The sequence below is a fragment of the Pieris brassicae genome, chromosome 8 (assembly GCF_905147105.1).
Source record: "Pieris brassicae chromosome 8, ilPieBrab1.1, whole genome shotgun sequence".
NCBI classification, from domain to species: Eukaryota; Metazoa; Arthropoda; class Insecta; order Lepidoptera; family Pieridae; genus Pieris; species Pieris brassicae.
This window is the reverse complement of record NC_059672.1, coordinates 2,092,072-2,107,014: the sequence shown is the minus strand read 5'-3', so window position 1 is coordinate 2,107,014 and position 14,943 is coordinate 2,092,072. Positions and strand designations below refer to the sequence as shown.

Below are 14,943 nucleotides of genomic sequence, written 5' to 3'. Positions count from 1 at the left end.
TACATTTTGTTTATTTTGAAATGAAACAGGAAATGTTAGAAAACATACGGTTGGTAAATTTATGTACATTCACCATTTAAAATATGACTGTCGGAGAAACAGATGGCGCCAGCAACCTTCATGGTTATAACTTCAGTGACATTTAAGTCAACTACAATCTCGCAGTCATATAAAATATGCGCCATATTATTAACCTGTATTCAAAATAAATCCATAAATGTAATGACAGAAACGGGACTGAGGCTAAATCAGACAGTTGACATCTGACATTGACGTACGTCAAATATGATTTTTGTCATAGCTGACGATTCAAATCTTACTCTATGACCCAATCTACATGAAGTCACAATTGCAATAATTGTGAACTTAGGTTTATAAAGTCTACGCGTGATGTTTAAGTCGTTTAAGCTTACTGTGTTCGCTACACACCCTTTTTGGTAATAATTGCTTAAGACGTGTTAACATTGCGATATTAGCAGAAAATTTGCTTTTCAGATGATATTAATAACAACGTAACTGGGTTATGTATAGAAATACAACTGTCAATTAGTATGAGCTATGAAGTATTTTTGAAGTGAAACTTCTTTAGGCGTATGAGGGTAAGACTTTTACGGATGAAACGCAATAATAATAATAATATTAGCGTCAGGAAGATGTGCAGCGTTTTTGTCAAAGAAAAGGGACAGAGCGATTGAGAACGACTGAGAAAGAGTGAGAAAGGGCGAACGTAGCAAGAAGCACATAGCCATGGAGCGAGAGCAAGCAAGTCAGAAAGATCGAGAGAGAGAGTAAGGGAGAACGAGAAAAAATACACTCTATTGGTTGATGTATTCGTTTAGTAATCACACATTAGAACTTTAGATGGCAATTCGGTCGCATAACGTCTTTTGCAGAAAACGCAGATTTTTTATTTATTCATATTATCATAAACACGTATACAGTGTGAATATAGATATACATGGAGTGATCATATACTGGTACTGGGGCTTTTATGGGGCTTTTACCTTAGTAATAATTAATTTACACTTCTGACTTGCGTACTTTTCACTTTCACTTTTTTTTAAAATAATATTTTCCACAAATATTTGTCTACCCGCTCTAGTATGATGCTCCTGCTCAATTCACTTCGATTCGATTCAGGGTCCTTCAAGATAAGAGCGTACCAATTCTTAATAAACCGACGATTTGCGAGCGTTCTAAGAGTGTGAGTGTCCATGGGCATCACTTAAACCTCAGATAAGCCTCCGATATGTTTTAATTGCTTCGTTTTTTTCCATTAGTGTTGTCTTAATAACTATATGTCTTTTGTTTTTATACACTTGCTTCTTGTTTGCCTTTTTTTTCTCACCTTTTGCCTGGAACAGTCTCTCGAAAGCGATAAGGCCGCCAGTTGCCCTCCTGTTTTATTTAATTATGTATTGTATTATATTTCTATATGCAGCTAAGTGTTAATAAATAAATAACTTTTTTAACAAATTCAAAACCTTTCCCAACTAACTCCCTCGTAACTACGTTTAAGTGCCACTATGTAGAAGCACCTCAAAAGCAGCAGCACTTCAAACACGACCTCGAGAGAAGAGCGTACCAATTGTTGAAAGGCCGGCAACGCACTTGCGAGCCTTCTTGCAATGTGCGTACTAATCGGAGGCGGAATCACTTAACTTCAGATGAACCTCCTGCCTCTTTGCCTACTTTTACATATAAAAAAACTTATAGGACACACATACTACACAATTATTCCCTAAACAGTTAAACTAAAAAAAGCCTTAGATGAAGCGTAGGGATAAATAAGGGTTCCTTTAAATTAAATATCTTGAGTAACCAGCCCTTAAGATAATTAACCATAGTAGAAACCTCTTGGTATACGAGATTAAAAAATAAAAATAGTAATTGCCCAGTAATAACTTCTGATTGTCTCCTCATTTCAATTACATTGTAACGTGAAGATTATCTGCATTCCTAACATATTTGTGCTGTATTAACCTGTATCATAGCCACGCGTAGATTTTATAAACGATAAAATTACTCGGAGAGTTAATCGGAATTTTACGCCACGTTTCGAGTGCATTATCACAGGTCGACGGTAAATAAAAATTCATGTTTGTATCAATTAATGTTTTTAGAATGTAATTATTTATGGTAGCCTTTAGTAGGTTCTGGAAGAACTAAATATAAAATCTACTAAACTACCAGAGATCGAACAGCTTTTTCCGATTTTGAAAACAGTCAACAGTGACCCAGAAAGTTGTATGAAATGTAAACTTTCTTACTAACTACTAACTGACGTGAGATTTATCTTAAATTATCGTGATTTATGTGTCTTTTTACTTTCTATTTTTAATGTATCATCTTTTTTGTTTAGTTTGTTTTTTTTTGTTCCTATTTAGTTTTGTCTTAATAACTGTGTATAACATGTATTTTGCACTACTTGCCTATCTTATGTAATTTAATAAAAAAAAAATTCTTTACTCACAGTGGTTGCCTGGAAGAGATCGCTCGAAAGCGATAAGGTCTAGGGATTTAATTTCATTACATTCAATTTTTTACATTGTAGTGTAACGGAGCCTTAATAAATAAATAAAATAAACTCTACCGCGAGTTATGTAACCTAACATTAGTTAAGTTACATAATAAGTTAATAATTAGAAACATAAACAAAGGCAATCATCGCATATTTAAAGCCAATATAAGCCCTTAATTTTTTTCAACACTCATATACACGGCCAATATTCACTCAGGGGTATTAAAAATTTACGACCTACCGATAATACATTTGATTTGTGTATTATTCAAACAAAATGTTTTTATTAAATGCATGTTACTGGCCACTAAACTTTTAATAATAAAGTAACGTTTTGTTTATTTTAAATAATCTCATTTATCAAAGGCGCATTAATAATGACGTCAAAGCCTAATTTCTAACGCGCTAAAAGCTCTAAAAGCGCTAACAGAGTAATACCAACGGCTAAGGAGAGTTAATTGAATCTTTGGACAGTTAATAAAAATCGATGTTCAATCAAGTCCCTAACGTTTCGTCAGACTAGTAAGTGAATGAAACGTTAAACGAGTATACTAAACGTTCCTAAGCAACAAGACTAACCTAACCTAACCATTTGCAATAAAGCAAACGACTGAATTATCAAACTCTCAGTTCTTCACGATCATACCGAAATAACAATAACAAATGAAAGAATCATGGCGGAGTCTTGTTTTACATTGTTAATCAACACCCTGGCTTTCGGCCAGACAGATAGTTAAACGTTTTTGACGCTGCTTTATTTAAATCAAAATGCTAGCGACTTAATTGAATATCGACATTTAATTAACTGTCTAGAGATTCAATTAACTCTCTGATTTAACTACTTTACTGCGACACATATACAACTTCATCTCTGAGGCCTTCAGGTCAGTCTGCGATTCACTGGTCAAGAAGGATACTTAAGGTTCTCCTAAAAATATTGCCAAATTTTGTGACTATAATAATTTGTGTTATAGAATATTGCTAAAAGCATGTCATAATCATGCCCTAAGATTTTTGGTAATACAAATAAAACAACAACAGCTTTAACAATAATTAACAACATTTGAATTCGTAACGTGTATATATTGGATTCCGTATCTGGGTAGGAACTTGCCCAGATAGAATAAAGAGGCAAGGATGTTTCTTTCAACTTTTTGCCTGAGCATGTTGGGAATTAATCGATTTTACGCTTCTCGTATATATCTATGGTACCGTGGTCTGTTTGTCTGTGGTTAATTTATAAAATTTGCAGTATTTTTACAAGTAAAAGATTTTTGTTTGTGTTGATACAAATAATTAAAAGTATTTTTTTATTGTTTCCTTCATACTAAGCTTTAAATAAGCTGTAAATATTATTTGACGCAGCTGGAAAATCTCTGTCACAGAATTGTTAAGAATGTCAGTAAGATGAAAAGCATAAGAGGTAATGCGGGTCCCACCGGCTATCAGACTTCGATTCACCCATAAATATCATGAAGACATTCCCGGAGTAGTCAGCCGAGCTTTGTTGGAGGCGCCAAGCTCACCAGACCTAGGTTTAAGCAAATTTAAGCAAAAGCCTCTTTTTGGTATAGGGGAGATTTGGCACTCCCGTGCTGACTAGCTTCTCGGCCACAGATCTGCCTGATTGGCTGCTATGTAAGAGTCCTATGGATTATAAAAAAAAGAAAACAAACTTCTTATTCGAATGCAATAAATATCACAGTTAACACCAAAATGTAATTAGTAACATAGTCTATGGTTAACCAAAAATGTGAACCATAGACTAAAATATTGTTTTTCTTAGATTGGGCATTTAATCTGTGAGATAATTGGCTGTCAAATTATAAACTGTCATGTCATTTCCATTCGTAACATTTAAAAATGAATGCGCGCGAAACCGCGTTGCTAAACTAAATATAATACGAGTTTCTGGTCGATTGTTGATAAGGGAATTAATGTCTTATGTTAATTATTTTTTAGTACGAAAATAGAAAAGGATTTATACACGCGCTGTACACTGATACAATAATTGCGAATGGGATTTAATTTGAAACATAATAACAGGGCACAGTTATAAAAGATTTTAATTAATATTATAAATGTATAGTTTAACGGTAACTAACTGTTTACTAAGTTTAATAGACGATCCCAGCAATCCTCCATGTGTTGTTCTTACCTCTGGGCGATAGCTTCAGCGTTCTTCTTCAAAGATTGGTGCACCCTCTACCGTATCCATCAGCTTCGATAACAATATTATATTGCTATCCCGTAAGCTCATTTCCGTTACTTTATTAAAAAAACTATATTAATTATAGTAAATATTCTAAGCGATATTGTTGATACTTATATAGAAATATACAGAGTATAATGGAGAATTTGAGAACAATATCGATCTAAGCAATATTTTGCTGATTTGGAATGAGGATTATTTTGAGTTCTTCTCCGTTCTACACCCTGATAACTGGATAATTAAGAAACATTTCCTGTTAAAAACCGAAGAAGTTTATTAATTCTACTTAAGTATATTTTTTATACAAGTGTATCTGTTTTTAGTCATAAGTGTATGTTAAAGTCGGAACAAAAACAATAATTTCATGATACAATTGATTGTACACAATGTTATAGACAAAAAACTAAAGCAACCAATGTCGCAAGCCTTGAAATTGAAATGGCAATGGGCAAAGAGACCAAAAGTACTTTAAAGACTTAACAATGGAAGGGATCACCAGGGTAAAGAAGAGCGGACAGGCCAGAAAGAAGGTGAGCTGATGACTAGATAGATAAAGCAGGAAAAGACTGGCAGATTATTGGCAAAGATAGAGACATATACAGACGGGTATATATAACCAACGACTAACATACTACTAGTTAAATAAGTAAATACTAACAACAATTGAAATGTAACTTATGGCTAAAAGAGGGAAATATTTTGATATATTTAATTATTTCCATGCTTTTTAGTTTTATACCAATATAATATCAAAAAGTATTGTTAATCTGTAAATTATTCTTCTTATAAAGGAGGTTGATACTGAAGAGTATTCATGCGTTTCGCTCGTAGCTTTTCTGTGTGGCTTTCTGTTTAACATTAATCGTTATATTGAATATAATTTACATAAATAAATAATAAATTATACACATAACCCTTCCTTAGATATGGCACTAAACTACTACTACTAAATTGAAACCGTATAAAAATCCGTTCGGTAGTTTTTGTGTATATCGTGTTTATACATAGTGGCCGGAGAACTTCCATATAATCGATTTATAAACACCGATATATAATAAAGTGAGTTTTTACTCTCTCTGACTCTTTTTTATTTTGTATAAACTATTAAAAATAAATAAATAAATTAGTAGCGCTACAAACTTTTTAAGTCTCAGATCTCTGTGATCATGATGATCTCAATCTAGTAGGCAAACAGGTGATCAGCCTCCTGCATGTTTTCCTTCATAGTTCGAGCGAATGTTAAATGTGCACATAGAAGGAAAGTTGATTGTTCCAAGATGCACAGATGGGGTTCGAATCTGCGACTTCAGGGATGAGAGTCGCACACTAAAGCCACTCAAACTATTAAAAAGCTATTGAAACATCTGCTTTATATAACAACACTGTTTGCTTGTGGAATTTAAAAAGTAGTGATATTAATTAATTTAATAGCAAGTTCTTATAGGATGCCGCTTTCTTGATAACTTAACCATATAACTTAACTGGACTTGATGGGTGACTATTCTGTGCGCGTGCGACTTTTTCCACTAACTGTTCGATAATCGCCTAGAATAACTCCTTTTGAGGATGTGTTTTTCTGATTCACTCTCTAATTAGTCGTTATTAATTGTAATGATTACCTGGTGTATATGGCTGCTATTATAATAATTACAATTTAATAAATTGCCTCGATTCTCTCACTTTAACTGGTTAATAGGAATTTGTACCGTTTATTCGTTAATTAATCTTTTGAATTGCTCATAAAAGTGTATGTATCCTCTGTTTTAATTCTAGCAATTATTGCCTAGGGCAAACGATTTGTGTTAATACTTTAACGCGTTACATGAAGTTAGTGCACTTATATGAAACTTTATATTTAGGTTTAAAGACGTTTATTCTCATTGAATAAGTCTCACTTACATAAGAAAAAACAAATTAAAACATACAGAGTAAAATATATCCGAATCGTACTATCGCTACTGCTACTACTTCCCGTACCACAGGAGACACTCCTACTATTTCCCGTACCTCAGGGGCTTCTCGTACTATTTCCCGTATCTCAGGAGCTACTACTACCACTTCCCGTACCTCAGGAGGCAAGCTGTAGTAGAATAATTCCGAAATAGGTAATATTTTTGCGACCGTATTCGGTTCTTGTTAAGGTAGATGTTTGTGATGGTCATGCCGGCTACGTGTGGGATTGAAGTTAAATTTAATTCTGCTGTGTATTCTGTCACGAATTTTTAGAACTAAAATACATGTTGTGTATACGCTTTGTAAGTGGAAGAAAGAGTAGGATAAAAAAGAGGATTTCAAATAATTAATTTAAAGTATGAAAATTAAAATCTAATAACATATGAAATTACTTTTACGGTTTATCATACATATAAAGAGTGATTTAGAACTTACGGAAGGCTACTTTGAAGTTAAAACTATTGCCATAATTGCAATTTTGACTGACTTATTACTCCATTTTTGTTAGTAAAATCATGTCATTTATAATTTATTTATGAACACATTGTTGGATACAAGCATGTTAAGTAAACTTAAAAAGGTTTTTAGTGTCGTTAAACTTAACTTTGCAGTGATAGCCTAGTGGCATCAGCGTGTGACTCCTATCCCTGAGGTCGTAGGTTCGATTTCCGACACCAATAAACTTTCTTTCTATGTGCGCATTTTACATTCGCTCGAATGGAGAAGGAAAACATCGTGAGGAAACAAATACTCAAAATGTCGACAGCGTGTGACAGTCACAGAAGGCCGACCACCGACTTGCCTATTAGATTAACAGATGACCATGAAACAGATACATAAATCTGAGGCCTAAAAAGGTTGTAGCGGCATTGCTTTATTTTATTTTTAAAAACTATTTTTTTACTAAACAAATAAATGAAATATATAGTGATAATTTTATGATAGAAATGTGTTGCTAGATATGTATGATCATTATCTATACTTGAGAATGTGTCCCTCGCTCATAGCTTAAGCAAGTTTTTGCTACTTTTTTAACTAAATAGTAAAGTCTATAAACGGGAGAATCATCTTACCATTAATGTAATTCAATAGGATTGACAAAATTCTTTATCCGATACAGTTAATTTGATAGCTTTTTAAACACCGTTTAAAATAACAGTTAATAATAAGCGTACGACCAACCAGGCTCCAGAAGGTAAACCACTCCTTATATGGAAAATGTAAGTCGTTTTTACAACAAACTCCCAGCAATTAGAGAACTATCACTAAATAAATTCAAAGCTCTCGTTAAACGCAAATTAATCAATAAAGCTTTTTATAGATTTGCCTACTATATATCCTTAGAATTGATTTGCTGTTCAAATAGTTATGGCTGCTTTGCCTTACAAACAATTTGTATGACTCGAAAGTTGAAGATTAAAAAGAGTGGAGGAGAGTTTCATGCCAGTTCTTCTTGGCCGCTCTAAGCCCTTTAACTTGCGAACTGGTAGAAATCGTAAATTAAGTATCAGTTAAACGTATTTTCTGTTGATGTTCGTAAGTGTACTTGGTTATACGACTATGAATAAAGTTATTAAATAAAAACCTTAACTGCGTCAGCTATATACAGTCAACCCTTCTACACGCAAGATTGGTTCCGCGTTATAGGAATCCTGTTGTAGGTGTATTCTGGAACGCACTTGTATGACCCCATATAACGCTTTATACCAATAATTCACGTCTAACTTTTCTCGTTTAAGGGTATTTAAATCGAAAATTAAAAAAAAATTATTTATTTACACTTCGTATACATAAATACAATACCATTAAAATAATTAAATAATAAGGAGTTTGCGTTTTCGATCTCTTACAGGCAACCAGTTAAATATAATATATTATAATATAATATAATATACCTTTGCAGCTGAGTTTCAGCATCGGACGTCGAGGCAAAATACAAAATTCCACCCGTATCACCTCGACGTCCGACGTTCCACGACTGAGCGTTTTTCAAGGCAATTTTTGCCGCGCACCACCGCTATGTGGAACCAGCTGCCCACTGAAGTATTTCCGAACCAATTCGACTTAGTGTCCTTCAAGAAAAGAGCGTACAAATTCTTAAAAGGCCGGCAACGCACTCGCGAGCCCTCTGGCATTGAGAGTGTCCATGGGCGGCGGTATCACTTAACATCAGGTGAGCCTCCTGCCCGTTTGCCCGCTATTTTATAAAAAAAAAAAACCATTGTGATAAAACACCAAACTAGATAAAGTGAGCGCAAGAATAAGACATAATGTTACTTAGACAAAACGAGTGTTAACAGTGTTAAAGTTAAAGGAACAATAATAAAAAACGACACATGAAAAGGAAAGATACTGTATTATAAGCTTCTTCTTATAGTGCCATCTCCTTGCATGCCGCGCCTCTAAACTATGACTTGGTGCTATGACCAAACCATTGTTTTTCCACCAAGGCGTCTGTGACGAGGACTCCTTCTACCTGCCACTCTGCCTTGTATGATTAGTTGAAGAAGCTCGTATATTTTGGTATTACGTAAAACGTGTCCGAGATAATCAAGTTTCCTTTAACCGTCATAAGCAGTAAGCACTTCTATGTTCCTCAGCATTCTGTCCGGATGACCCAGAACGCTTCCATTTTTACATTAGGAGCATAGCATAGTTTTACGTGAGTGCATTCAGCACGCATTCTGTCAATGTTAGGTCAAACGCCATAAGGTTATATCAAAAAAAGTTAGAATTGTAAAAGCGCTATGCACTGAAAAAATAATTTGCTATCGTAACAAGTCATTTAATATGGTGGTTAAGTATTCTTATATTTTCCCATTTTTAAATATATGATTAATTTTTATATATAATATATATTTAAGTCTAACCTAATTTACTAAAAAGGATATTTAGCGCTACTTTTGGAAAAGCTAGGCAGTAGGATAGTATATAGTAACTTAGGTCTGGTGGGATAAGCGTCTCCCGCCGGACCCTACTAAGTATCACTACATACACGCGAAACTTAATAAAAAAACCTTTTTTCAGTCCAATAGATCCCCATGTTACATCATACTGCGTAGTGGCATCCCACAGGAAGAACTACACTTCACTGTGCGCAGCCCAGTACGACACGAGTGTCTGTAACAGACGGTATCAAGAACCAAACGAAACCCGCAAAACCCGATACAACACGTCGCGAGACTCCGAAAACTCTATAGAGGTCGACAGATTTGACATATTTGAGGGGAATTTCAAGAATGTATTTCGGAGAAAGAAGTTTGGTAAGTAAAAAAAAGGTATAATGTTCAGAGAACTTTATTTCTCATGACAAAAAATGTATTTATTAGTTCATTCTGATATGTATTTTTAACACCAAACCTCAAAGGCCGGCAATGCACCCACTAAAAATGGGTGTCTATGGGCTGCGATGACTGCCTTTTTGGGCGTTCCGCAGGCTCGTTTGCCCCCTAATAATAAATTTTAAAAAAATAAACTAAAGAAAACTGAAATGTAACATTTGAAACAACAAATAATGCTTAATATTTCAAATTACTGCTTAAACAAAATCAGAGACGCTTCAAATACTTACTCACATCTTCTATGGTGAGGTGAAAAATATCAATATTCTCATAGTTGGTGTCATAGCTAGATAAAACCCGAAACATTGGCGAGTTATGCAGGTACGATTTCGTACGAGGCACATGGAACAATTTTGTATATCCTGACGCGTATGGAGGAGCGATTTTAAGAGAAATTAACGACAGCAAATAGGGGCTATCTATCCGCCCATGAAGAATTGCGTTATAATTAATGTTTTACCTCTCTGCGTATGCAGCTCACTGACCTACTAATAAATTAACAAGAATTTTAAAGAAGTAACAAAAGTTAAACATTTTGTTTAATAAAATAATGAAATGGAATCAACAGCAACATAGATATGTTGGTACAATGATTCTGATTCCAAACGTGTTCAACGTTCCTGCGGTTCGGAATAATGTTGGTTTTATAAATAAATTTGCAGGTCGCAGCACAAGAGTGTCCAGTGATGATCCAATGATCGCCTGCGTCGGCGACAGAACTCATCATCTCATAGAAAACTTGGACCCCAGCACGGTATATAAGATCTTATATGTTTGAACAAATCAGTATATTAATATCAACTATTAATAACTAGAGTTGTATACGTAATCGATTTTCAAATTTCTACCTGAATAAGTCTTATCTTTTAACAGATTGTATTTACGCTGAGATAAAAAGGGACAAATGAGTACAGATAAAACCATGCTAGACTGTATTTTTTTGTACCTACAATAAGGTGATTTTTTATTTTATTTAACATAGTTCAGTCAGCCTATACACCTTAACTTACTTATATTATTAAAACATACTTTGCCCTATAAGATTGATTTTATTGATAAAAGCTTGCCAACGACAACTGATACATTGGTAAAATAACCACAAAATACAATTTTTAATGTGACAAGCGCTTAAAGGCAAACGTGACATACTCGGAGAGATAAGACAAATGTTAAACAAAAGAATTACTAATAAAAAAAATACAAAAAACTAAACAAAAATCGATTTTAAAGTGTGAGGCGAGCAATTATGGATATCCAGACCTAGCTCGTTTAACAGAATTAAGCATTCTGGTCATCAGTGAGCTTTAACCAAAACGCATTCTACGGAAAGGAGGGAACAAATGGAATAATTTGGATGCCTGGTACCTGATACCTGGTGGAGGGTACACGAAATTTAAATTTAATGACCAAATAATTCAGACCCAATTGCAGGCTAACTTTAAGCACACACTAAGTATTTCCGTAGAACCTGGAACCTTAAATTAGCGGGTTACATACTCGATTCAGCATTCTCCTCGTGAGCTTGTATATTAAATAGGATAGAATTATATTAAATAAACCCTTTATTCATGTATCATATAAAGAAATGTTTCAACTGTGATGTCATGCGTTTGATAAAGTATAATTAACTTAGACCACTATGTGATATATGACTAGTTTTATCCGGCTTATTTCAACATAAGTGCTTTATGTGACAATCGCCATCAATTTCATTTAATTATGGTCTTATTTCAGACCTACTATGTTAGCATATTTGGCATAGCAAGAGACCGGAGAGCTGGATCTCTTCTAGCAACGGGTAGCGTGAGACCGAGGACGTCCACTGCGAAGCGGTTGAAAGAAAATGTTCCACTTAAAACAGATATCCGGGGGAAAACTGTATATTATTTTAAAGTAAGATAGTATTATATAAAATAGCGCTATAAAATTTGCTGAGCTTATGATATTTATATAATTATTATATTTTAATGTAGCATTAATAAATATGAACATAATTTCAGACTGGAGTGGGCTTTGGAAGCGGCATGTGGCTTTCCCTGACAACGTGTGGAGGATCTGTCGACGTTGAAGTAATTGTTAAAGGAAAACGCCTTTATGCAATCAAAGATATAGGTATAGCCTTTGGTTTATAAAAATACTTTTTAACTAAAACCTCTTTACTAAAAAAAAAATAATACATCATATTATTTTTACCAGTTACTCGACTGACTTATGAATCATTCATACGTCATCGCTGACTATCATATGAGGAATCAAATAAAACAATAATTTCCTTATTCTATAGTTTTTTGGATGTGGGAACACTGGGAACGCTCCCAATAATTTTTAATGAATTTTTTGTGTTTGGACAAATTTAACCAGCGCTTAGAATGATGCTACGAAATATCAATTTCGTCGCATAATTGCATATTTTAATCAATGGCATTTAATTAAAACTATGAAATTAATAATGATTCCGTCGTCCGTTTAAACCATTACATAATATGATACAGTTAGGGAATGCAATCCCGATCTCGCGGGATCTCGATCTCGCGAGATCCCGTGTAATTTTTCGGGATCAGTCCCGAAGCATAATATGACGATATCCCGTTCGAGATTGACGGGATTGGGCTGCAATGGTCAGCGATTCTACTCACATCCGCTCGGGACGCTTCACGAGACATTGCACATTACATAGGGTACATTGCAATGGACATTAGAAGCCGGTTAGCAGATAGCACTCTTGAGACACTTTAGAAGATACTTTTTTTTAGAAGTTACTTTTAAAATCACCAATTTTAATCTCCTTGAGCTATAACTACTTTTGTTTTGTTTATGTTCATGTAATTAAAATTGTTAGTTGTCTAGTTCGTAATATTAAAGGATAAAGGCTTTTGTTTTCTTTCTAATAATATTTTATTTTAATTAACCTCACTATCACAAACATGCAGTTTTCATCGTATTCAGTCACGTGAATTATTTTTTTAAGCTATACGAGATCCCGAAAATTTCGGGATCCCGCCGGATTGATATTTCTAATCCCGCGGGATCTCGAATTCACGATCTCGAGTCGGGATTGCATTCTCTAGATACAGTACATATAATCTAAAAATTTCATATAACTGGTGGAAATATTTTAACGTTAAGACAATAATAAGAATTGGGACACATTGCAGATAGTAGATAGTTATTATTTTATTGTTGTTTGTTTGTCACTGCTTTTTGTACTTAATTTCGCTGGTGGTATCATGTAGTAGCACTGCTTTTCATTTGTATGTACGTCAATTTGATTGTTATCATGTTTTTGTTCTAATTTTGTGGTAAAAATAACTGAAATAATTCAGAAACGAGATTTTTAACTTTCCGATGTACTTTTAGCAAAATGTTTACAAAAGTTTTTAGTACTGTAGCGGTTTTACACTAGGTAACATCGGCCGATACGCCAAAACGTTTACAATTAATAATATTGATAGTTGGGATTTTTCTTTCATTTCTTAACCTTCCTGACTCTTGTGGAGCGTGATCTCATTTTATACACGTATTTTAAGAAAAACACTTTTTTTGAACGGATTAAAGCTATGTATTATTATTAAAACTTATAGTTATTTACATAATTCTACATTTTAAATATTTTCTGACGTTTCGCGTACTTTTCAGTGCGCGTGGTCATGGTGACTGAAGACGAAAGGTGTTAAATGTCAAAGGATCACAGCTGCAGAGAAAGTTGTTTTATCTGTATTTATTGCCCCGAAGTTGGTATCGACTAAATATACATAGCACATAGCTTTATAATAATAATAATAACATAGCTTTAATCCGTTCAAAAAGTGTTTTTCTTAATGTGTAAAAGCTATTTTAACGAAAGACAATACTATACACGTATTTTGTTAAGAAAATATCCTAATATATATATTCAAAACAATTTACGACGACATCGTTTAGAACATCGTTAGACCGGTTATATTGACCAAATTCAAAGGTCCCGGCTGAATCCTTTATTATTATTAGTTTTAGGTACTTAATAACAACGTCATTGGCTGTTACGAATATCCATTTTTACGACCAAATATGAGTATGTCCGATGTTGTTTGATTTTGAGTGTATTTCTATTTTATTTCTTTATATTCATATGCGAGTATATGAGTATTTTGTAATTATAGTTGGATATTGCAATACAGAAAAATCTATTTTAAAAATCAAACAGATTACAAATATCTGTCACCTGTGTCACCTAAGTACCGCGTCCCCTCTCGAAATGGTATGTCAAAAACTTCTAATTTTGATGAAACTTTTAGTGTAACATGGTGGTAAACGGTCAGGAGGCTCACCTGATGTTTAGTGGAACCGCAGCCCATGGCAATCACATTGTTAGAAGGTTTGCAAGTGCGTTGCTGGCCTTTTGAGAATTGGTACGCGAATGGAACTTGGGCAATTCCTAAGATGGAATGAATCTAATTAATGTATCATCCCAATATATCTAAGGATAAGATTCATTATCCCTGCTAATTTCCGCACGTCAAAAATGTATTGGATATATTGTCTCGGAAGTTTCGGAAGTCTCGTTTCTGAATCACCCTTACTACTAGATAATCGAACACAGATCATGAAATGTTAATCTTTTTTGACAGTTAGCCATTCGAAGTTCTTCATACCGGCTCCTATCGTGGGGTCCTCAATGCAAGAGACGAGCGATGAAGGGTCCGTTCAATTCGACTCCAGTTCTGAAGAAGCTAAAATTCGATATGTTGTGCGCGTGATACCAAATAGATTGTATAGAGATGGTTCAGTTACTGTGGAGGTAAGCATATTCTATTATTTATGCCTAAACTTGAGCAATGCCAGCCGTGGCTTCGTATAAAGGAGTGGAACTCTGTGCCCTCTTCCATCATCCCTAGACCTTCTATGTGCGGATTTAACATACGCTTTTACGGAAGAAA

At 34.2% G+C, this 14,943-nt stretch overlaps 1 protein-coding gene across 2 annotated transcripts in view; it reads left to right on the top strand.

Annotated features, from left to right (window-relative positions):
* Positions 1–14,943, top strand: part of LOC123713158 (protein NDNF-like) — a 40,172-nt gene that overhangs the window by 20,744 nt on the left and 4,485 nt on the right. For both annotated transcript variants that reach the window (XM_045666699.1, XM_045666700.1), the window contains exons 6-10: positions 9,714–9,949; positions 10,690–10,781; positions 11,762–11,920; positions 12,028–12,139; positions 14,635–14,804. In XM_045666699.1, the coding sequence (XP_045522655.1) occupies positions 9,714–9,949; positions 10,690–10,781; positions 11,762–11,920; positions 12,028–12,139; positions 14,635–14,804 (769 nt within the window). The remainder of the gene's footprint in view (positions 1–9,713; positions 9,950–10,689; positions 10,782–11,761; positions 11,921–12,027; positions 12,140–14,634; positions 14,805–14,943) is intronic.